The sequence below is a fragment of the Aristolochia californica genome, unplaced genomic scaffold, assembly GCF_029961685.1.
Source record: "Aristolochia californica isolate CCGP_79_NKW_82.1479 unplaced genomic scaffold, dmAriCali1.0.hap1 SCAF_13, whole genome shotgun sequence".
Taxonomy (NCBI): Eukaryota; Viridiplantae; Streptophyta; class Magnoliopsida; order Piperales; family Aristolochiaceae; genus Aristolochia; species Aristolochia californica.
The window spans coordinates 3,213,515-3,238,100 of record NW_027181804.1 but is presented as its reverse complement, the minus strand read 5'-3'; the positions used below and the strand labels follow the sequence as shown (position 1 = coordinate 3,238,100).

Sequence of the window (24,586 nt, the reverse complement as noted above, 5' to 3'; positions counted from 1 at the left end):
AAACCAGTAACTTGAAGTAATAAAAAAAATAATGAAGGAACTTATCTCATGCTTTTTGATCTTCTTTCACAAGGAGCCTTCTATGAGTGGTATTGATCATATCTTCTTAGAACATTCCTTTTGATTTAGGGATTGTAAATTTAATGCTCTGATACCATGTTGAATTTAGGATCCCTTTTCCAATATTCCGAGCAAGGGAAGAGAGAAAGAAAAAGGAGAAAAGGGGAAGAAGGCTCTTGGGTAGAGAGGAAGTGATAAAGTCCTTATACAATTAACCTTTAAATCTCCTAATTACATTCCAACTCTAACTCTCTAAGATAAGTCCATCATGAAAGGATAACACAATCTAATAGAGTTCTAATATAAGTTGAACTATAACTCTTCTTCAATAACATGGACGTAAGGGAGGAGGCCAGCTCGTGTCCTTATCCTTGTGGGTCCCACATGATCTTCCAGCTCATATTGATAAGATTCCAGTTCGTGGTATCTTTGTGGGTCCCACTTGATCTTCAAGTCTTCTAACTCATTTCAGCTTGTGCTTCTTATCTTCTTAACTCGTGCTAGCTTGGGTGAGGACTCTTCTTGGCATCCCACTTCCTCATGGTGGGTCCCACCAGCTCGTGTACCATGGTGGGTCCCACATTGTACCATACGGAAAACCATCTCTTTTGTTCTGGAAAAATGACTGTGTGGAGCTTGTCTGCTAGGGAAGTCTATCAGGTATTCAAATCTTTTTATTTTAAGACCTTCCAACTTATCTGGCCACTTGTTTTTGTGAGGCCTTACAAAAAATGTGTTTTCATGTTTATAGGGTTTAAACTTGAGTGTGAACGGTGGAAGATGGAAAGCGAATAGGTGATAGTAGTTCTGATTTCTGAATGAGTTCTAGTTGGGTGAGATACAAGAAAATGTGGCTTCTAATTGAGGGGATTGTCGATTCAGAATGATTTCCCGTTCCTTGTTGGGTTGTGACTGAAGTTTAAAAGAGTTCTTTATTGGTTTTGATCATAGGAGACCTGTGATACTAACATTTGCATTCTACTCTGCACAGCCTATGAATTGAAGTTGTGTATAAACGCACAAGCTCCTGATCTTCTGGGGCATTACTTCTCTCTATTTTACTGATTGTGGCATAATGATTTCATTGTTTAGGCTGTCTTAACTACTAAATCTTTGGGGTGTCCATCCAATGTTGATGATACTGTAGATAACCCTGTTACACAGGAGGTGTATTTATGCATGTGATGATTAGGCAATGAATGAATCAATGTAAATTAAGAATGGAGACAGGATTGAACGTGGTTCAGCTGTAAAACCATGACAGTCACAGAAAGGAAATGTTCTCCAGAGAGAATCAGATACGCCACATTGGATGGTAGATGCAAAAAAACCTCAGGGGCATTCTTGTCATTATTTCTCACTACGCACTGATAGATTATGCTATTTCCACATTCTGCTCGTTTTCCTCTTCGGCTGCAAACCCTAGATTTTGTTCCCTTGATTCGTTTATGGAAATTACAGTTTGCTTTATCTAGCTAGTACATAAACTACAACTACACTATGTTATCTAAGCGTCTGTTTCTATTACTACCTTGACCCAATGACAAAAGGGCCGAAGCCTCCCCATTTTTATTATATTTAGAGCATTCCTTTCTCAGTTGTTCTAAACTTTTGATAATTGCTTTTGCTAACTTTTTGTGTTCTAGCAGAAATTTGATCTGATCATGCATCTGGAGGCAGAGATTTCAGGAAATGTGCTTATCCCTACTGAACACTACATGGTGAACACTTAAAGCTGCAGTCATCAGCGATTTTGCACCTTCTATCTGATATTTTCAACAAGAAGCCACCAAGGAACATGGTTACTTCCTTGTCGTCATAAACTTGAAGTTCATTGGACTGGGAAAAGTGAGAGAGTTCACAGGTGAGGTGCTTTTCCCTGTGAACCTTTAAACCTTTCAAAGGTGAAATCCTAGTAGGCATGGTGCAAAAAATCCTGAAACATGGGATTCTTTTTGAGTTGAGGTCCAATTGTCATCATTTTTGTGGCTGCACAAGCAATGCCAGATTACCATTATGTCACGGGGGAGGATCCCATCTTCCTTAGTGATAAACCTTTAAAGATTGCGAAGTATGGGGTGGGGTGGTTCGTTTCAAGGCACTTGGACTGAAGTTGGTAGTAACTGATAGGCATTTCCAGGCGTTGGGAACATTGGCCAGCAATCCGTGAATCCGGTTTGTTTTCCAGGTGTTCTTTTGATATTTTTGGACTTGTGTAATTAAAACAAGTTATGTGATCTGATCTCCAATCTTGGAGTTGTTTTTAGTTTTATATACCCTTCTTGTTAACTTGTCAATGTTTATAAGAAATTTTGACGAGCTTTAAAATTAAGACCAGTTATGTGATTTATCTGATTTCTTATCTTGGAGTTGTTCTAGCTTTCTGTTCTCTCAAGTGTTGATGTATGCATATATACACTTCATGTTAACATGTGAATGTTTATAAGAAATTCAAGCTATACCTTAGCACAGTTCTCGCCATTCCGATTTTTTTTCGTTTCTTCTGATTTTCCGCCATTTCAAGCTGAACCACCTGCCGTGCTTTGTGTGAGCTGTGCCTGGCAGATTAAATCCGATTTAACTGGGGAATATCTGGTTCTATAACATTCTATATCTATTATGCATCACATTTCAATATTATTTTGATCTTTGAGTCCCACTTTCTGCACTATTCTTTTCCAAGAACAAAAGTTTGCATTATTAGTTACTGGGAAACCTATATGTGGTACAGTGTCAATGGTGGCTATCAAGCGGCCTACATTTTACTTCCCAAGAACACCGGGGAACAAATATAAATGCTTCCGATTGTAGCTTTTCTTTTGGAGATTATGCGCCCAGGATCCTGGGAACTCTGGGGATGTTTATTGGTGATTTGGGTCTATGTTTAAGGCAATGTAGAAGCTTATTGGTGATCATGAAAGGTGGAGTGTTGTATCAGAGCGACAAGATCAACGGTGCCGATAACATAATCCTGGAAGGTCTTTTAGTAGTTAAAATTATTAGCAAGGGTATATGATGATTCTCTTCGTGAATGGTAGCTGTCCTGCATCTGCTGCTCTCTCCCCTCGTTTCACTCTTCAGTATTCACACTGCCTACGCTGTTTCGGTTTCCTTTCTTTCACGGGGGGAAGGCGAAAAGCTCTTTCTGGAAAACGGACTGAAACAGCGAAACGCGCCCTCCCCTGAAAACACTCTAGGGTTTCGCTCGGTTATCGTCTCTATTGTCGCCACCGGCGATGAGTTACGGTGCGATTCCGGCTGGTCCGGGGCCCTCCACCGTCTCAACTGGATCTCCATCATGGGCGCATCAGGTCAAATCCAATGTCAAATCCTTCTATGCCACCCGCCGCCCTTGGCGCGAGCTCGCGAACCCAACAGCCTTCGGTCGCCCCTACTCCTATGGCGAGGCCCTTGTACGCATCCGGCGAAACCTCGCCCACTTTCGTGTCAATTACACTCTAATCGCATTGCTTATCCTGTTTCTCAGCCTCTTGTGGCACCCGATATCCATGATCGTCTTCTTAGCCGTCTTCGTTGCCTGGTTCTTCCTCTACTTTTTTCGCGACCAGCCTCTAGTTGTTTTTAATCGAACCGTTGACGACCGTGTGGTTCTAGCCGTGCTAGGCGTGATTACCATTGTAGCTATTGTGCCCACTCATGTCGGGTTGAACGTGTTAATTTCGCTGATAATCGCGGCGGTGCTTATTGGGTTGCACGCGGCTTTTAGAATCACGGAAGATCAGTTTCTTGATGAGACGGAGGCTGCGGAAGGTGGATTGTTGTCTGTTGTAGGGAGTCCCGTTCGCCAAGGTTATAGCCGGGTGTGATAAATGTACTTGTATGTGGCTGGACTGATTTGCTGATTGTGTTTTCGGAGTACCATCTTTGAAGGACTTATAACGATTCATTTTGAGAAGAGCTTTTCAGGAAACCACTTGGATTGCATCTTTTTATTACGATAGGGATCACAGGTTTACTTCCCGATTTTAAAAGGTTTGACTAGCTGGGGTGTTCTCTGCTGGGTTTTCTCTTTGGATTTCTTTTGAATTGTTGTTGAAGTATTCCATTTTGTATCTGCATCCTTTTTTTTTTCCTCCCATCTTTCTGTTATAGATGATAAAAAGGGAAAGAAGAAGGAAAGAAGAAGCAAAGTCCAATATCCAATTTGAATCCTTGTAAACTTTGTTTTTTTACCCTGCAGTTGATGTTCTTGGATTTGTTTTTGAAGGCTGTGATCTTTGTTGGCCATAATTTAATTCTGTAGATTGGAATCTAGTTGTGAAGTTGGTTTCTCAATGTTGAATTATAAACTTTGTGCTGAAACTTAAAGAGATTTATGGAGTCGGCTTTGCCCTGTCGGAAGGGTACTGTTTGATCTTATGATGTGTTTCCGTGTTGTGATGACTAATCTTTTGCTCGTGCATGGAGTAGTTATCAAGGTACTTCATCTTGAAAACACATTTTATGTAATTATGTTGTAGATTGGTATTTGTGATTGAGCTTACTCTTTTGTAGAATCGCATGCCATTTGACAAGCTTGTTTCTGAATTCAGAGTACCTTTTTTATGTGAATGGTCTAAAATTTTCTTTTGTTAATTGATTGTTTCAGCCAGCATTTTGTCTTCATGTGGGATTATGGCTGAAAGTATCTTTTCTCTCACAAATTTGTTTCTATGCCAGTATTACTAGTCGACTCATGACTCAAGTCAGATCGGATTTTCATGTGTCCAGTTGGAAAACCCTGATTATAACTTTTTTCTTTTAATCAGTCTTTGTCTGGATTAGCAACTATAACCATACTACCATGGTTTTCTGAGTCACCAAGTCAACTCATGACTCGAGTCAGATCGAATTTTCATGTGTCCAAGTCGAATCCCAAGTCCAAGTTGGAAAACCCTGATTATAACTTTTTTCCTTTTAATCAGTCTTCGTCTGGATTAGCAACTATAACCAGATATTTTTCTCTGTGCTGATGGAATTCCTTGCCTTTTCCCCAATAAAAAAGAGAAAAAGAAAAATAATAACCTGAAGTAATTCTGTCAATGTCGTAATGGGATTAGAAACTGGTTTTCAGTTCATCAAAACTGGAGTAAACCATTGATTTCTATTGCTGTGATCACATTTATTGCAAGTACCTTATTTCATATGAGAACCCCTTCTTTGTCAACTTTTTCTTGTGAACTTGGTCTCATATTTCTGCTTTGCACAACTCTACTGGTTTTTTGGCTAACTTTAGATGCTGCAAGAAATTGAGTTTAATTTTTGTGATACTCGGGCAGACGTGAGAGGCAGTGCCCCTTGGATTGATTTCTTCAAGAAGCTGTTGAGAGTGTGAGGTTCTTCTTCTACTGATATCTCCTGCTTCTATGTTCTACTTATCTTCCTTTGGTTTCTTTATGGAATTTTCTTCTATGGAAGTACAGTTTAGAACTGTAAAGACACTGTGAACCTCGTGAAACTTGAAGGATGTGTTAAATCACAACCTGGGGAATTTGTTTCTGATGGGTGACTGTGAGTCAGTTTTTTGTGTTATAATGAGGTTGATATTAAGAGGAGAGGAATGTAGTATGGCAGCTCCTCAGAACTGGGAAGAGCTAAACAGACTACAAAAAGGAAACTTACAACTGGACAAGCAAGAAAAAACCCTGACAACAAACGAGATACATCAACCCAAAAAACAGAACCCACATACCTCCTCGGTCAACCCAAATGATTTCCTTCCCTCATAACAACCAAATGATTTAATTAGCAGATCTAGCTGATCCTTGTAAGTCAGCTGCTTGTCACCAATAAAAGAGTGAAAGAATCTACTTTTAGAATTGTGTATACTTAATCAATAGGTAATCAGTCCTTCATGGTGACCGACATTAAGTAAGCTTGAGATGGAATAATTTCTCACTTTTTCATTTATATCTTTGAGGAACATGTCTGAGGTTGCTTAAGTCTGCATGGTGACAGTTATGCTGTCATGTTGGTTTCTACTGGGTAGTATTTTCTGTCCTTATTGTTGAGACTTAGAATCAGAGGCATGAGTTGCATTCATTGTCTAGGTTGCCATTCTTGAGTTTTCTCTTTTTTTTTTTTTTTTTGTTTTTGAAGGCAACCTGAGTTGTGTCCATAGTCCAGATTGTTGCTTTTCAGTTTGAAGTTGTCATTCTTGAATTTTCTCTTTTTATTTATTTCTGGGTTAGAAAACTGGAATCCACCCATGGAACTTCAAGGATTGGATGCTACATGACAAGCCTTTACTTAATTGTTATATGACAAAGCCTTCACTGCATGTTTCAATAATCTAAAACTGAACATGTCTTGCTGAAGTTATGTTTTTAGATTGCTTCAACGCAGACCTTGCAACCATTTCCAATGGTTCAATGAAATTCTTTTTTCTCATAGCATACATGTATACGGAGCTTCAAAAAGGGACAGTTTTTCTTTCTTTCTTTCTTCTTCTTCTTCTTCTTCTTCTCTCTCTTTTTTTACTTTCTTTCTTTCTTTCAGTGCAAAGTAGTGGGATTCTCTCCCTCCTTAGAGCCTTTTCTCTGTAGTTGGGAGGAAGAAAATCTTCTTGTCCAGGCTGCCTTATCAGGACCATATCGTGGTGCTATAGATTCACCGCTAGACCTTGTTTTGCTTCAGAGATTTGTGAAATTATTCCAGTTTTTTATATGCTGTGTAGGGTTTTCTAGTAAGAATCTAGTTGATACATAGAACTAATATAGTAAATTTTGAGATAAAGAGATTGTTAAAACTTAAAAAAGTGGTTGAATGAGTGAATATTTCTTTTCTTTCTTTCTCATCAGTAACTCATAGCATACCATTCACTCCATTTGACTAAGAACTCGACAAAAACGCAAGTGTTATTATGGATTGGAAATGGATAGCGGAGTCTTTGATGGTGGTGCTGTTTACACTTTCTGCACAGTTGTGAGCAAAGAAAAAACTTTGAAGAGTAGTTTTTGTTGTTTTAGCTTTTGATAGAGTATCAACTTGATTTAATCAACGAAAAAAAACGAAGAAGACAACTCAGAGACCAGACCAGACAGAACAGAAGATGGAACAAGATCTTATCGACCATGTTTTGTAGAAAATAGTGTAAGGCCTGAGCACTAGCTGGCAGAGGTTGCTGTTGTCCATGAGGTGGCTACCCTTCTCCGAATCCCTTACTGGCAGCAGCGACCACCATAGTTCTGTTGGATGGATCATTTATAACTGATTTTTGTCACTCTAATAGAGTTAATATGCTCTAATTAGTCAATTTCAATCTTTCTAGAGAAAAAAAGAATGACCATATGTAAAAAAAAAAGACTAACACCATATGTGATGTATAGTTCAATATTGGGACCACATGGATCATTCTGAATGCAGATTAAAAATGTTACGTTACCAATGGTAAATCATAAAGAACTTTTGCTTTTTTTGAAATAATAGAAGTTGTTTTCTAAGTTGTTACTCCATAACCGAATAAACATTCATCAGATTCTAGAAAACTACATTTAGAAAAGTTGGGTCCTCTCACCTTGGCTAATATATGCAGTTTGTTAGTAACCCCAGCAATTAAAGGTAGCATCGAGTTAAGCCAAGTTCGAACCTGTATATGTTTGAGTTTGGCTTGATCTAAATATTTTGAACTCGAGTTTAGCCTTAAGTCTAAAATTGGAATCGAATTCAAGCCCAAATTTTTTAACCGAGTATGAGCTCGAGTTTTAAACTACATTTAAAACTATAAAAATAAATAAGAAGAATATTGTGATGAATTTAGTATAACTGCAAGTTATAGCAGAGAAGTCCAAGACTTTGCAATGGAGCATATTAATGTATAATAACCAACTTAATAGACTTAAAGAAAGAGCAAATACCTCCAACAACATTAGATGATGCTAATGGACCCAAAAAGGTTGAAGTATTGGTTCAATTTGGTTTTTTAGATTGAACTACTAAATAACTAAAGCTTTCTATAACTATGCCTCCGCATATGGCACCTGTAATGGCTCAAATCTCTCTCCTCAACTTAAATGGGTGAAGATGACAACTGATGAGGGTTCAACTCCTTTTTTAATTTTAGAACTCACAATTACTGGGGTTCAACTCCTGTTTTCTTCCTTAATGCTGGATGACTTGAAGCCATTGTATGGGTTCGACTCTTTTATGAAAAATGTTTGAAGTTCCTTTCTTTTTTGCAAATAATTAACTCATAGGCCAATGTTAAATTACTGAATTTGTTATCATCACAATTGAGGTTCTTAGAGATATCTTGAACTTCAACTTCAACAGGAATGAGGTTCGATTTCTAAATCCATGATTAGTTGTTATAAGTCAAATTTTAGGTAAAGGTCATGGGATGGGGATGGGTTTTCAACCCTACATAGAAAACACTTTCCGATTCACTATCATGAGTTATAGAACTCACAACATATTTTTTAGCCATTAATTTCATCATAAATGTAAATAAGACAACATGGTGTAAGTTTCAAAAGAAAGAGATCAAGGGACTGAAAGAAGAGGAAAAGGTGGTAGGATAAGTAGAATTCGAATAATACCTAACGGTCGAACTGGATTGAACTAGTTCAGGGCAATTTTTAGAAATTTCTAGCTCACTTTAAGAACTAGTTTGACAAAACCCTGTGATCTATTGGATTCCAATCCTATTTGTGCTATAATTCCAAAATCTACCATCTCAATCCTCATGAACCCCGCACCTCCACCAATTCACCACTAATATTGAGATATATAGTTTGGAATTAAGATTGAAAATAAGGTTACATGATCGATTGTTGGCTTGTAAAAGTTACTAGTCTCTCTCTCTCTCTCTCTCTCTCTCTCTCTCTCTCTCTCTCTCTCTCTATGGTTCCAGATCAATAACAAAAATAGAACAAACGTCCATTCTTAGCTATGAAACATTTTAGACCGTGATTTTCTAACAATCGTCCAGCCAAGTCCAAACATAGCCTATTACTGTTTTTTTTCTCGGCAGGAAGCACTATATATATAGACAAGTTACAATGATCAGATCCCATCAGAACCCAGAAAAAAAGATTAAAAAATAAAATGGCAGCCAAGTCTCTCGTTTCTGTGCTGCCTCTCCTTTGCCTTGTCTTCGTCTCAATCCAAACTCCTCAAGTTGCAAATGCCCATGGCATCTCCTACATCAACAAAATCTGTCAGAGAGCCACCCGGTTCAACCCCACTATCAAGCTAGACTTCTGCGTCACCTCCCTCCAAATCGTTCCGGAGAGCTACACTACAGAGATCAGAGGACTATTGAAGATCACCACCGATTTGGCTTTGCAAAATGCTTCAAGCATAAGTGGTCTCATCAAGAAGATGAACTCTGTAGCTTGCGAAGACTTGACCAAGGACCAGTTGAATACCTGCCTCAACGCCTACACAATTGTTGTTTCCTCTTTGCAGGAAACCACCCAGGCTTTTGCTGCGAAAAAGTATGACGAAGCCAAGCTAGGGACTGTATTGGATGGGGCAGCACAGTGCGAGAAGGCATTTGAGAAGGGAAATGGGTCTCTGTTGGCTGATGAGAACAACAATCTCCGTCAACTCGTCACCATTGCTCAGGCCTTGCACCGTTTTGCTACCAAACACACGAAACATTGATAGTTTGATCTCTTCTTCTGCGTTCATGATGTGTCATTGCTTTGTCCATCTCCTTGGACGGAGCCATCTCCTGTTTTTTATGTTGTCTGGATAATTGGAGCTGCAGTTCATAAAAAAAAAATTGGGAATAAGTGAAGAATAATTTCACTTTTGTAAGTGTTCAAACTCTACATATCCTTAGTTCATAGTGACTTATAGCTCCCTTAGAAATGATTCATCTTTCTTTGGAAGAACGAGTTCTGTTTAGATGATCCTACCAAGTTTTAAAGACTCAATTTGTTTATTTTCGTATAAACTAAACCGTATTTTAAACATTAAAAAAAAGAACATTTATGAAGTTCCATCTTAGCCTAGATACTACAAGAAAAAAATATTACCAGGAAACTTAAAAATCACGATATGAATTTGTTTTTTGATAAGAAACATTAAAATAAATGTGATGATACATGCTATAAATATTTGTAACTATTCTTATTTGCAATATTTATTTATGAAATTAAGTAAATGATTAGAGTAATTTCTTCTTCATAATTGGTTAAATTTCCCACCTCAAATTCCAACTTTATTTTGAAAATGTATTTAGAAAAATAATCTTTTTTACTTTTTAAAAAAGTATTTAGAAAAATAGAACATTATAATCTGATTTATTTTGTCAAAATAAAAAAAATCATAAAAAGAAAAAAATATCTATATTTAGAATTAAATAAGCTACAAACACGGTTTGTTTGTAGCCTCTTAATTACCAATGAGGAGCCAATATGTAGATAGTACCCTAGCGTGGGGCATGCTTGACGGCTCTCATCCTCCTAATTGAAATGGGAGATAATGAAAAAGTGCAAAGTTCATGTGACATTTACCACTTTCACTAGATAGTTTTTTTACTGTATGTAGTGCCACTCAAAGGTTAGGGCCAACCCTATAGACTAAAGTACTCCTAGTAATAATAACTTTTTTTTATTGAGCTGAAGAATGCTAGTCTCAACCTCAAACCTTCATAAAATTTTTTATGCTGCCCCAATGAGTTGCCCCCATGCATGTTTAAAGTTGATTGTGTCAAAATGGATTCCTCATTGATCTTGCCTCAACCCCACCTTCAGTCATACCTCACTATTACAACGGCGGGCAGGCGAGGAGAGGAGGTTGTTTGAATAGGTCAACAATCTCAAATGCTAGTTTCTTAATTAAACAATACTCAATTTCACTTATTAAACGGCCAAAACATAAACTTAAACAAATCAAGTACGTCACAAGCTCTATTGAATTTATAGTGGTTCACAACCCAAACTCAAGTTATCTGTCTAATCTCAAGGTGTTTGAACCTCAAAGTTAATTCACGATGCTCTATAGCCCTGCAATATCTACAAAAAAATACCTCAAAGGTCTAATTTACAACTCTAGCTTATACTTGGGACTTATGGTCAACATCAATTAGGTACCCTTATCGAGATCAATAGAGGCATTTTCAGCTTCTCATCAGCTTACCCAATCTAATTGATCAAAATTTTAATGCAAGCATCGCTTGCTTTAATGGTATAACTCATGTTTGCTTGTTTGATAGGCTGATATTACAATGAAAAGATCAAAATTAAATATATCTAAGTCTGCGTGATGTACCAAAACAACAACAACTAAGAGGTCAAATAATTGAAGAACTATGATGAAACTTTATTGAAGAAAGCAAAAAATCAATGACTCAAGCCAAATATACATGATAAATAACCTAATTGAAGGAGATGATTTGATGATCTTGAGAACAGATGTATATAGCTCAACTTAAACCTAGAGGCAAATCACCCCTTTGTAACCTCCGGGGTAGCGAGAACAAGAATTGGAGCTTAAGAGGATTTTTGGAACAATACAACGACTTTTGTCTTGAAGGCTTGGGTCAAAATTTCTTAAATAGACAAAAGTAGAATATTCCAAAAGATATACATTTTACCCAAAAAATAACCTTTTGTCCATGATCAAATGTTGTTAAAAAATTATGGGAGAATACTTGAAATTTCATTGTTGACCTTCTAATTCATCAATAGCTCACTTACAAGATTTGAAGACCTATGGAGGCTTATTAGATGCTTGAAATATTCCTTTATAGCAATTTGTCCTTCTACCATTCAAACATCATGATTGCTCGAACATTTAAGTTGTGTAATGAGCTTCTATGTAGGAGGGATTGTCTGAATGTTGATCTCATTTGAAAATCCATTTTTCTGCAAAATGTTTTATCCATTAATCATTGTTCAAATAATGTGCTAGTTTGAATACATCATTTTTCCAACAACTTTCTATTTGTTCAAATTGTTTGAATATTCCCTTTGGTCAGACAGCAATCTCAAGTAGAACCTTTTGTTACTCTACGGTGTTCAAATTTCATCATTGATTGGGCACACACCATCTCAATTTATCCTTCAATTTCTTTGCATCATTCAAAAGTTTGCACTATTTGAATAATCATCTTCTTAGCCGGTCCATCTGTTGTTTCACTCTTGTTTGAACGGTGCCTCTAATTGAACATTCTTTGTCTACCTATCTTTTCTACTTTGTTAGCTTGTTTGACTAGCTTCGTCATTTGACAACCTTCTTTGACTTAGGCTTATCCACTTGTGGAGCTTAATCGAACAATATTTCTACTAAGACACTTTCTTTGTACTATGGCTACATTAAAAAAATTAACACACATAATAAAAGTTTAAGTTGCTTGTTATTATCAAAATCATGTGATGAAAATCTTGAGACCAACAAAATGAACCTAGTACAACAATTTACTTAGCGATGAGTCACAATCTGATTTTCCTTGCATAAGATAATTGCACAAGGTGAATTAAAAAGACATTTGCATATTATTTTGTGTCGAGAATTATGATTTATATTTCAAAATTTGGATTTTTCTATCCATTAACTAACATAAGCTTTTGTCTCTTTCAATCACATAGAGATGATGAATGTACTCATTCACTTGGGGAGGTCCATGTTAGAGAAATAGAACAAGTCTTATTTTAATCCATGGACTAGTAAATTCCATACAGTTTTGAATGATTCTAATTTAACAACAAACACTAATGCTAATTTATGGACCAGTAAATCTCATCCTAATCTGAAGTGATTAAAGTGAACTTCAGAAGAGCCTCACCTTGTGAGTGATTATGGTTGATGCGAGGCATGGGCATCACATGTGGGCAGCTTGGACCTCCAACGATTCACTACCAATATTGAGAGATACTCTCTCTCTCTCTCTCTCTCTCTCTCTCTCTCTCTATGTTTTCTTGTGGTTCCAGATCAATAACAAAAATAGAACAAACGTCCATTCTCAGCTATGAAATGTTTAAGACCGTGATTTTCTAACAATCGTCCAGCCAAATCCAAACATAGCCTATTACTGGTTTTTTTTTTCTCGGTAGGAAGCTCTATATATATAGACAAGTAACAAAGATTAGATCCCATCAGAACCCAGGAAAAAAAGATTAAAAAATAAAATGGCAGCCAAGTCTCTCGTTTCTGTGCTGCCTCTCCTCTGCCTTGTCTTCGTCTCCGTCCAAACACCTCAAGTTGCAAATGCCCATGGCATCTCCTACATCAACAAAATCTGTGAGAGAGCCACCCGGTTCAACCCTGCTATCAAGCTCGACTTCTGCGTCACCTCCCTCCAAACCGTTCCGGAGAGCTACACCACAGAGATCGCAGGACTATTGAAGATCACCACTGATTTGGCTCTGCAAAATGCTTCAAGCACAAGTGGTCTCATCAAGAAGTTGAACTCTGTAGCTTGCAAAGACTTGACCAAGGACCAGTTGAATACCTGCCTCAATGCCTACTCCTCTGCCGTTTCCTCTTTGCAGGATACCGCCCAGGCCTTTGCCGCGAAAAAGTACGATGTAGCCAAGCTGGGGACTGTTTTGGATGGGGCAGCACAGTGCGAGAAAGCGTTTGAGAAGGGAAATGGGTCTCTATTGGCTGATGAGAACAACAATCTCCGTCAGCTCATCACCATTGCTCAGGCCTTGCACCGTTTTGCTACCAAACACACGAAACATTGATAATTTGATATCTTCTTTTGCGTTCTTGATGTGCCATTGCTTTGTCCATCTCCTTGGGACGGAGCCTTACCCTGTTTTTTTATTTTATCTGGATAAACTAAGCACCAGTTTATAAAAAAAATAATTGGGAAAAAGCGAAGAGTAATTTCATTGTTGTTACTGTTCAAACTCATATCCTGCCATGGTTACATGTCCTTAGTTCATAGTGACTTTGATACTTCCCTTAGATCTGATTCATCTCTCTTTGGAAGAACTGACTTCTGTTTCGATGATCCCACCATGTTTTAAAGACTCAATTTGTTTGTATCCTTATAAACTAAAATTTTTTTAAAGATAAAAATAAAAGAGTATTTATGAAGATCCATCTTAGGCTAGATACTACAAGAAATAAAATAATACGAGAAAACTTAAAAATAACGATACGAAAAAAATTTAGATAAGAAACATTTAAATAAATGTGGTGATATATGATATACATATTTGTGACTATTCATTTTTTCAATACTTATTTAAGAAATTAATTAAATTGTTAGAGTAATTTCTTATTCATAATTGGTCAAAAAATTTCACCACCAAATTTCAACTTTAATTGTAAAATGTATTTAGAAAAATATCTTTTTTTCACTTTTTTTTAAAAATATTTTGATTGTGGTCTTTGTATTTATCTGTCATTGTGGTATTTGGTACTAAACCTATAGTTCAAACTAGTCTCAAGAGTATTCTTACTCGACTACCACTTCGAAGACACCTCAAGGCTATAAAACGGCAGAATGGGCAAGGATGTTGAATTGGTTTATCATCAAAACAATAACAAATAGGTAAATTTAAGCAATAAATACAATTATTCACCACTATACCTCAAATTTTTATAGTAATTCACAATTCATATTTCAAATTGCCTACTCTTAGGTAGCCCTTGCCCTAGAATAAAAACATTTGACTAAAAATCCACCAAAACGACATCCATATCTAAAAACCCACCAAGGACCAGCCCAATACATTGGACTCACAACCAACAGTTACTAGGTACATGTACCTTGACCCAATTAAGAGATTTTTAGCAACTCCCAATCAACTTATACAAATCTTAATTGGTTTACAAGTGCAATAGATACTTATCTAGTTAAAATACAAAGAAGCCTCTTATTATGCAGATGTTATATTAGATTTCAATAAAAAATTACACATAATCTTAAGGTGAATCTACTAGCAATTCAATAGCTCTAAGGAGTAAAACTTTGAACTAAAGGGCATTAAAAAACCTTGTTAAGTTGGTAAAGAGGAAAAGTTTCAAATTAGCCCACCAATCTTAGCTATGGGTGGAATAGGTTTAGTTCTATTTTTTTAAATCCAATTTCACGATAACTAAAGCTTTCTATGACTATGTCTCCACATGAGGCATTTGTGATGGCTCCAATCCCTTCCCCAATGGAAATGGGTGAAGATGGCAACTCCTAATGAGGGTTCAACTCGGGTTTTAATTTTAGAACTCACAATTACTGGAGTTTGACTCCTTTTTTCATCCTTCATGCTGGAAGGCTCATAACCATCGTATGGGTTCGACTTTTTTCTGAAAAAAATGTTTGAAGCCCCTTTCCTATTCGCTATCATGAGTTATAGAACTTGCAACATAGTTTTTGGCCATCAATAACAACATAAAATCATTATTATCAACTTGTAAATAAGGCAACATGATGTAAGTTACAATACAATCGAAAGAGATCAAGGGATAGAAGGAAGAGGAAAATGATGTACGATAATTAGAATTCGAACAATACCTAACGGTAGAACTTGATCGAAGTAGTTCAAGGCAACTTTTTGAAACTTCTAGCCCACTTTAAGAACTAGTTTGACAAAACCCTATGATCTGTTTGATTACAATCCTATTTGTGCCTTAATTCCAAAATCTACCATCTCAATCCTCATGAACCCCGCACCTCAACCCACCCTCGTGATGGCTACTAGTCCATCCAACTTTACCTTAACATTATTTAAAATTGTAAAACGTAAAAACATTTGAAAATTAAAAAAATATCATAAAAAAAAACATAACTATATTTAGAATTAAATAAGCCACAAACACGGTTGGTTTGTAGCCTCTTAATGACCAATGGAGAGCCAACATGTAGATAGTACTCTAGTGTGGGGCATGCTTGATGGCTCTCAACGTTCTAATTGAAATGGGAGACACTGAAAAAAGTGCAAAAGTCATGTGACACTGACAACTTTGCCTAGACATTTTTTAACTATATGAAGTGTCACTCTGAGGTTTGGGCCTACCCTATAGACAGAAGTACTCCTAGTAATAATAATTGTTTTTGATTGAGCTCAAGAAAGCTAGTCTCAGCCTCAAACCTTCACAAATTTTTTATTCCACCCCATCAAGTTGCCCACATGCATGTTTGAAGTGGATTGTCTCAAAATGGATCCCTCATTTATCTTGCCCCAACCCCACCTTCAGTAATACCTCATTATTATATGGGTGGTTGTTTGAAAATGTTTGCAATCTTAAATGCTAGTTTCTTAAGGTGGTTGTTTGAAAATGTTAGCAATCACAAGCTCTATAGATTTTATAGTGGTTCACAACCGAAACTCAGGTTATCAATCCAATCTCAAGGTGTTTGAACTTCAAAGTTAATTCACTATGTTCTTTAACACAACGATATCTACAACAAAATACCTTTAAGGGCTAATTTATAACTCCATCTTATACTTGGCACTAATAGTCAACATTAATTAAGTACCCTTACCAAAACTAAAAGAGGCATTTTAAGCTTCCAAATCAGCTTACCCAATCTATTTGATCAAAATTTTAATGCAAGCATTGCTTGAAATACTAGTATAACTCACCTTTGACTCTTTGATAGACTAATACTACAATGAAATTATCAAAATTAAATACATATAAGCCTAGGTGATTGTACAAAAATAACAACAACTAAGAGGTCATGTAATTGAAGAACTACTATGAAACTTTAGTGAAGAAAGCCAAAAATCAATAACTAAAGCCAACTATGCAAGGTAAATATATCTATTTGAAGGAGACAATTTAATGATCTTGAGAACAGATATATATAGCTCAACTTAAACCTAGAGGCAAACCACTCCATCGTAACTTCAAAGGCACTGCGAACAAGAATAGAAGCTTAGGAGGATTTTAGGAACAATACAATGACTTTTGTCTTGAAGACTTTGGTCAAATTTTCTTAAATAGACAAAAGTAGAATATTTCAAAAGCTAGACATCTTACACAAAAAACAACCTTTTGTCCATGACCAAAATGTCGCTAAAAAATGATGGGTAGATACTGAATTTTTTTCTGTCAACCTTCTGATTCATAGATAGCTCACTTACTAGATTTGAAGACCTATGTAGGTTTATTAGATGCTTGAAATATTCCTCTCTGGCCATTTTCACATCTATGCATTTAACATCATGATAGCTCGAACATTCAAGTTGTGTAATGACCTTTTATGTAGGGGAGATTGACTGAATGTTGATCTTATTTGAAAATCCATTTTTCTATAGAATTTTTGTGCGTTAATTGTTGTTCAAATAGTGTGCAAGTTTGAATACATCACTATTCCACCAACTTTCTATTTGTTCTTATTGTTCGAATATTGCCTTTGGTCAAACAAAATTCTCATGTAGAACCTTTTGTTGCTCCATGGTGTTTAAATTTCATCTTTGATCGGGCACAAGCCATCTCAACATATCCTTCAATTTCTTCGCATCATTCAAATATTGGCACTGTCATTTGTTGTTGCACTGTCGTTTGAACGATGCCTTTGATTGAACATTCTTTGTCTGCCTATCTTCTCTATTTTGTGAGGTTGTTTAATTAGCGTCATCATTTGACAACCCTCTTTGACTTAGGCTTATCTACTTGTTGAGCTTATTCAAACAATATTTCTTCTAAGATACTTTCTTTGTACTATGGCTTCATTAAAAAAAATTAACACACATAATTAGACTTTAAGTTGCTTGCTATTATCAAAATCATGCAACGAGAATCTAAAGACCAACAAAATAAACCTAGTACAAAAATTTAACGATGATCCTCAGTCAGTCTTTCCTTGCATAAGATAACTGTACAAGGCGTGTAAAAAAGACATTTGCATATTATTTTGTGTGGAGATTTACGATTTGTGGGGAGGCTTGTCTCATTCATTCTCTCCATGGACTAGTAAATTCCATACAATCTTGAATGATTTTCATTTAACGAGAAACCCTAATGCTAATTTATGGACCTGTATATCTCATCTTAATCTGACATGATTAAGATAAACTACAGAAGACCTTCTTGAGAGCGATTATGGTTGATGTGAGGCATCGACATCACATGTGCGGAGCTTGACCTCCACCGATTCATTACTAATATTGAGACATATTGTTTGGAATTAAGATTGAAAATAAGGTTACATGATCGATTGTTGACTTTTTGTAATGCAATACCTTAAAAACATGCAGTAACTACCGCTTCTCTATGTTTTCTTGTGGTTCCGGATCAATAATAAAAATAGAACAAATGTCAATTATCAGCTATGGAACGTTTTAGACCGTGATTTTCTAACAATCATCCAGCCAAATCCAAAGGGTTCTCCCTTCTTCAACCTTTCCAAACATAGCTTGTCAATGGTTTTTTTCTCGGTAGGAAGCACTATATATATAGACAAGTTACAAAGATCATATCCGATCAGAACCAAGAATAAAAGATTAAAAAGTAAAATGGCAGCCAAGTCTCTCGTTTCTATGTTGCCTCTCCTCTGCCTTGTCTTCGTCTTTGTCCAAACTCCTCAAGTTGCAAATGCCCATGGCATCTCCTACATCAACAAAATTTGTCAGAGAGCCACCCGGTTCAACCCCGCTATCAAGCTCGACTTCTGTGTCACCTCCCTCCAAACTGTTCCAGAGAGCTACACTACAGAGATCGCAGGACTATTGAAGATCACCACTGATTTGGCTCTGCAAAATGTTTCAAGCACAAGTGGTCTCATCAAGAAGTTGAACTCTGTAGCTTGTGAAGACTTGACCAAGGACCAATTGAATACCTGCCTCAATGCCTACACCTCTGCCGTTTCCTCTTTGCAGGAAACCGCCCAGGCCTTTGCGGTGAAAAAGTACGATGGAGCCAAGCTGGGGACTGTATTGGATGGGGCAGCACAGTGCGAGAAAGCGTTTGAGAAGGGAAATGGGTCTCTATTGGCTGATGAGAACAACAATCTCCGTCAGCTCGTCACCATTGCTCAGACCTTGCACCATTTTGCTACCAAACACTTGAAACATTGATAATTTGATCTCTTCTTCTGCGTTCTTGATGTGCCATTGCTTTGTCTATCTTGTTGGATGGAGCAATCTCCTATTTTTTATGCCGTCTGGATAAATTAAGCTGCAGTTCATAAAAAAATTATTGGGAAGAAGTGAAGTGTAATTTCACTGTTGTTATTGTTCAAACGTTTATCCTGCCATGGTTACATGTCCTAAGTTCATAGTATCTTTGATAGGTCCCTTAGATGTGATTCATTACTCTTTGGAAGAACGAGTTCTGTTTAGATGATCCTACTAAGTTTAAACTAACCTTTTTTTAAAGAAAAAAAAAGTACATTTATGAAGTTCCAACTTAGCCTAGATACTACAAGAAAGAAGAAAAAACCATAAAACTTTAAAATCAAGGTATGAAAAAAAAATAGATAAGAAACTTTAAAATAAATGTAATGATACATGATATAAATATTTGTAATTATTCTTATTTGCAATAGTTATTTAAGAAATTAAGTAAATTATTAGACTAATTTCTTATTCAGAGTAGGTCAAAATTTTCCACCTCCAGATTTCAACTTTATTTTGAAAACATATTTAGAAAAATAAAATATTTAATATTTTTAAAAAGTATTTGAAAAAAAGAATATTCTAATCTAATTTATTTTTCAAAATTTACCATCCTCGACTAGTAGTGGGTATAGGAAGGGTTAAACGAAGAACTCAACTTGGCTTGACTTGATTTTTGCGGGAATAGGTTTTTCCCCATACTTTGTGGAGCAAGGATGAGGCAAAGAGATAAACCCAATGAACATTACTTGAAACATGTCTGTGCAAAAACTTGTGACGGGTGGGCCTTGGTTGAGGTCAAGTTCATGGGAGAGGAATAGGTTTTCAATCACACATAGAAAACATATTCCTATTCACTATCATAAGTTATAGAATGCTCATGACACATTTTTGGCCATCAATAACATATTAAAAAATCATTATTTACTTGTCTATGTGATAAAATGGGTATAAATTACGACTAGATAGAAAGAGAAAAGGAGGATAGAGGGAAAGGTTGTACGACTAGTAAATTCCAGCAATACCTAACGATTGGTGGAACGGGGAGATTTATTTTATATTTCCAATGGTAATAGTTATTCTCGTCAAATAAAGAAGTTTTGGTTACAAGCATTCTATGGCAAATGTTAGGGAAGAGTTATGGCTAGCCATTGTGGATCTTTTGTATAGGCTCAAGAGTATCTTTACTCTACTACCACTTTTAGGACACCTCAAGGCGATAAATTGGTAGGATGGACGAGGATGTCGAATTGCTTTATCAAAATTTCAAATATAATTTGAATTTTTTACCCACATCAAAACAATAACAAATAGGTAAATTTAAACAATAAATACAATCAATCACCACTACACCTCAAATGTTTATAGTAATTCATAATTAATATTTCAGATTGTCTACTCTTAAGGAGCCCTTGCCCTAGAATGAAAACATTGATTAAAAATCCAACCAACGACATCTACAACTAAAAACCCACCAAGGACCAACTCAATATAGGACTCACAACCAATAGTTACTAGGTACATGTACCTTGACCCAATTAAGAGATTTTTAGCAAATCCCAATCTACTTATACAAATCTTACTTGGTTAACAAGTGCAAAAGATACCTACTTATCTAGTTAAAACACAAATATGGTTCTTAATATAAAGATATTACATCTGATTCCAATACAAAATGACACATAATCCTAAGGTGAATCAACTAGCAATTCAATAACTCTAAGGGGTAAAGCTTTGAACTAAAGGGCATCCAACAACCCTGTTAAGTTGGTAATGAGGGGAAGTTTCAAATTAGCCAAACAAATGAAAGTCAAAGCCTATTATTATATGAAAATCAAAGAGGAAACTACCACAAAAAAAAAAAAAAAAACAAGTATTCAATTCAGATCAAAGTATTCAAATAATTAGCTTTCATTGAAAACCATTGGTGAAGTCATTCAAGGGTATTATTAACTTGTCAATTTGACAAAATGGGTGTAATTACAACCAGATAGAAAGAGAAAAGTGGATAGAGGGAAGAGGGAAAAGGTGATAGGACTAGTAAAATTCCAACCATACCTAACTGTGAGTGGAAAACTGAAATGTTTCATTCAATATTTCTATTCAAAATAGATATTCTTATTAAACAAAGGGGCTTTGGTTACAAAAAAAATTGTGGCAAATGTGCGGGAAGAATTATGCATGGCAAGCCATTGTGGATCTTTGATACTCAACTTATGGTTTGGATTAGGCTCAAGAGTATTCTTACTCTGATACCACTTGTAAGGTCCCACAAAGATAAATCTGGGGGGCGAGAAGTTGAATTCATTTATAAAATTTTTAATTTGAATTTGAATTTGAATTTTAACCCACATCGAAACAACATAGAGAGTTAACTTTAAAGTGAAAACACCTTGAGAGTGCCACTCCCCCAACACCAAAACCCTAAAAAATCTACGTGTATCTAGTGATTGGGTGATATGTCACTTGGGACATTCATAGGAGTCCATACCAACATTAAAAACTTATGCAGTCACATGCACATCCACAAACTAAAAGATGCATATTCATGTGATTAATATGGGTTAAACTAATCTTAACTAAGTCGGAACTAGTTCGGTTCTGTTTTTTAGATCCAACTACTCAATAACTATAGTTTTCTAAAACTATGCCTCCCAATGAGGCATCTATAAGGACTCCAATCTCTCTCCTCGACTGAAATAGTGAAAATGGCAACTCATGATGAGGGTTCAACTCATTTTTTAAATTTTAGAACTCAAGATTACTGGGGTTCGACTTCTTTTTCCTTCCTTCATGCTGGAGGGCTCGAACCATTGTATGGGTTCGACTCTTTTCTGAAAATGTTTGAAGTCCCTTTCTTTTTTGCAAACAATTCACTCAAATGCCAATGTTAAATTTCTGAATTGGTTATCCTCACAATTGAGGTTCTTAGAGATAGCTTGAACCTCAATTTCAACATGAATGGGGCTGGATTTCTAGACCCATGACTAATTGTTATAAGTAAGATTTTAGATCAAGTTCATCGGATTGGGATGGGTTTTCAACCCTACATGGAAAACACTTTCTATTCACTATCATGAGTTATAGAACTCACAACATATCTTTGGGATAGAACGATGAGGAATAGGTGGTAGGATAAGTAGAATTCCAACAATACCTAACGCTCAAACTGGATTGAACTAGTTCAGGGCAACTTTCTGAATTTTCTAGTCCACTTTAAGAACAAGTGTGACAAAACCCTGTGATCTAATCTGATCCTACTTGTGCCTTAATTCAAAAATCTACCATATCAATCCTCATGAACCTTGCACCTTAACCCACCCTCGTGATAGCTAATAGTCCATCCAAATTTACCTAAACATTATTTAAAATGGTAAAATAAAAAAATCATAGAATGAAAAAAAAATATAACTATATTTAGAATTAAATAAACTACAAACATGGTTTGTTTGTAGCCTCTTAATGTCCAATGGGGAGCCAACATGTAGATAGTACCCTTGTATGGGCATGCTTGATGACTCTCATCTTCCTGATTGAAATGGGAGACAATGAAAAAAGTGCAAAAGTCATGTGACACTTACAATTTTGCCAAGACAGTTTTTAATTGTATGAAGTGTCACTCAAACGTTAGGGCCTCTCTCCCTTTATATATATATATGTTTTCATGAGGTTCCGGATCAATAACAAAAATAGAACAAACGTCCATTCTCAGCTATGAAACGTTTTAGACCGTGATTTTCTAACAATCATCCAGCCAAGTCCAAACATAGCCTATTACTGGTTTTTTTCTCTACAAGAAGCACTATATATATAGACAAGTTACAATGATCAGATCCCATCAGAACCTAGAAAAAAAAATTAAAAAGTAAAATGGCAGCCAAGTCTCTTGTTTCTGTGTTGCCTCTCATCTGCCTTGTCTTCGTCTCCGTTCAAACTCCTCAAGTTGCAAATGCCCATGGCATCTCCTACATCAACAAAATCTGTTAGAGAGCCACCCGGTTCAACTGCGCTATCAAGCTCGACTTCTGCGTCACCTCCCTCCAAACCGTTCTGGAGAGCTACACCACCTAGATCGCGGGACTATTGAAGATCACCACTGATTTGGCTCTGCAAAACGCTTCAAGCACGAGTGGTCTCATCAAGAAGTTGAACTCTGTAGCTTGCGAAGATTTGACCAAGGACCAGTTGAATACCTGCTTCAACGCCTACACCTCTACTGTTTCCTCTTCGCAAGAAACCGCCCAAGCCTTTGTCGCAAAAAAGTATGACGTAGCCAAGCTGGGGACTGTACTGGATGGGGAAGCACAGTGCGAGAAGGCATTTGAGAAGGGAAATGGGTCTCTGTTGGCTGATGAGATCAACAATCTCCGTCAACTAGTCACCATTGCTCAGGCCTTCCACCGTTTTGCTACCAAACACACGAAACATTGATAATTTGATCTCTTCTTCTGCATTCTTGATGTGCTATTGCTTTGTCCATCTCCTTGGGATGGAGCCATATCCTATTTTTTTATGTTGTCTGGATAAACTAAGCAGCAGTTTATAAAAAAAATAATTGGGAAAAAGTGAAGAGTAATTTCATTGTTACTGTTCAAACTCTTATCCTACCATGGTTCCATGTCCTTAGTTCATAGTGACTTTGATACTTCCCTTGGATGTGATTCATCTCTCTTTGGAAGAATGAGTTCTGTTTCGATGATCCCACCATGTTTTAAAGACTCAATTTGTTTGTATCCTTATAAACTAAACTTTTTTTAAAGATAAAAATAAAAGAATATTTATGAAGATCCATCTTAGCCTAGATACTAAAAGAAAGAAAATAATACGAGAAAACTTAAAAATCATGATATGAAATTTTTTTTTTGATAAGAAACATTAAAATAAATGTGATGATACATGATATAAATATTTGTAACTATTCTTATTTGTAATACTCATTTGTGAAATTAAGTACATGATTAGAGTAATTTCTTATTCATAATTGGTAAAATTTCCCACCTCTAGATTCCAACTTTATTTTGAAAATGTATTTAGAAAAATAATCTTTTTTACTTTTTTTAAAAATATTTTGCAAAATAGAACATTCTAATCGGATTTATTTGTTCAAAATTTGCCACCCTTGACTAGGAGTGGGTTTAGAAAGGATTAAATGAGGAACCCAACTTGACTTGACTTGATTTTAGGGGGAATAGGTTTTTCCCCTTACTTTGTGGAGCAAGGATGGGGCAAAGAGAAATACCCGATGTAGATATGGAGCAGAGACAATATATATTTGAATAGAAATTTTATTATTATTTTTACTATTGTCTATATTACTATCTCAATCCTTGGGAACCCCGCACCTCAACCTACCCTCATGATGGTTGATAGTCCATCCAACTTCACCTAAACATTATTTAAAATGGTAAAATTTAACAACATGTGAAAATTAAAAAAAATCATAAAATGAAAAAAATAACTATTTTTAGAATTAAATAAGCGATAAACACGATTTTTTTGTAGCCTCTTAACGACCAATGACGAGCCAATATGTAGATAGTACCCTAGCGTGGGGCATG

At 36.1% G+C, this 24,586-nt stretch overlaps 4 protein-coding genes and 1 pseudogene across 4 annotated transcripts; all 5 read left to right on the top strand.

The window, feature by feature from the left end:
* The first annotated feature begins 681 nt into the window (after positions 1 to 681).
* On the top strand, positions 682 to 2,383 carry LOC137948510 (DNA-directed RNA polymerase V subunit 7-like; annotated as a pseudogene).
* A 642-nt stretch (positions 2,384 to 3,025) lies between these two features.
* On the top strand, positions 3,026 to 4,437 carry LOC137948682 (PRA1 family protein F2-like). Its single transcript, XM_068794809.1, has one exon. It carries the CDS (start codon positions 3,297 to 3,299, stop codon positions 3,885 to 3,887), a length of 591 nt encoding a protein of 196 aa, XP_068650910.1. The 5' UTR covers positions 3,026 to 3,296; the 3' UTR covers positions 3,888 to 4,437.
* A 4,668-nt stretch (positions 4,438 to 9,105) lies between these two features.
* On the top strand, positions 9,106 to 9,666 carry LOC137948508 (putative invertase inhibitor). Its single transcript, XM_068794593.1, has one exon. The coding sequence runs from the start codon at positions 9,106 to 9,108 to the stop codon at positions 9,664 to 9,666; it is 561 nt and encodes a 186-aa protein (XP_068650694.1).
* A 3,473-nt stretch (positions 9,667 to 13,139) lies between these two features.
* On the top strand, positions 13,140 to 13,700 carry LOC137948507 (putative invertase inhibitor). The gene has a single exon (XM_068794592.1). The coding sequence runs from the start codon at positions 13,140 to 13,142 to the stop codon at positions 13,698 to 13,700; it is 561 nt and encodes a 186-aa protein (XP_068650693.1).
* A 4,728-nt stretch (positions 13,701 to 18,428) lies between these two features.
* LOC137948506 (putative invertase inhibitor) lies at positions 18,429 to 18,989 on the top strand. Its single transcript, XM_068794591.1, has one exon. It carries the CDS (start codon positions 18,429 to 18,431, stop codon positions 18,987 to 18,989), a length of 561 nt encoding a protein of 186 aa, XP_068650692.1.
* Positions 18,990 to 24,586: the final 5,597 nt, after the last annotated feature.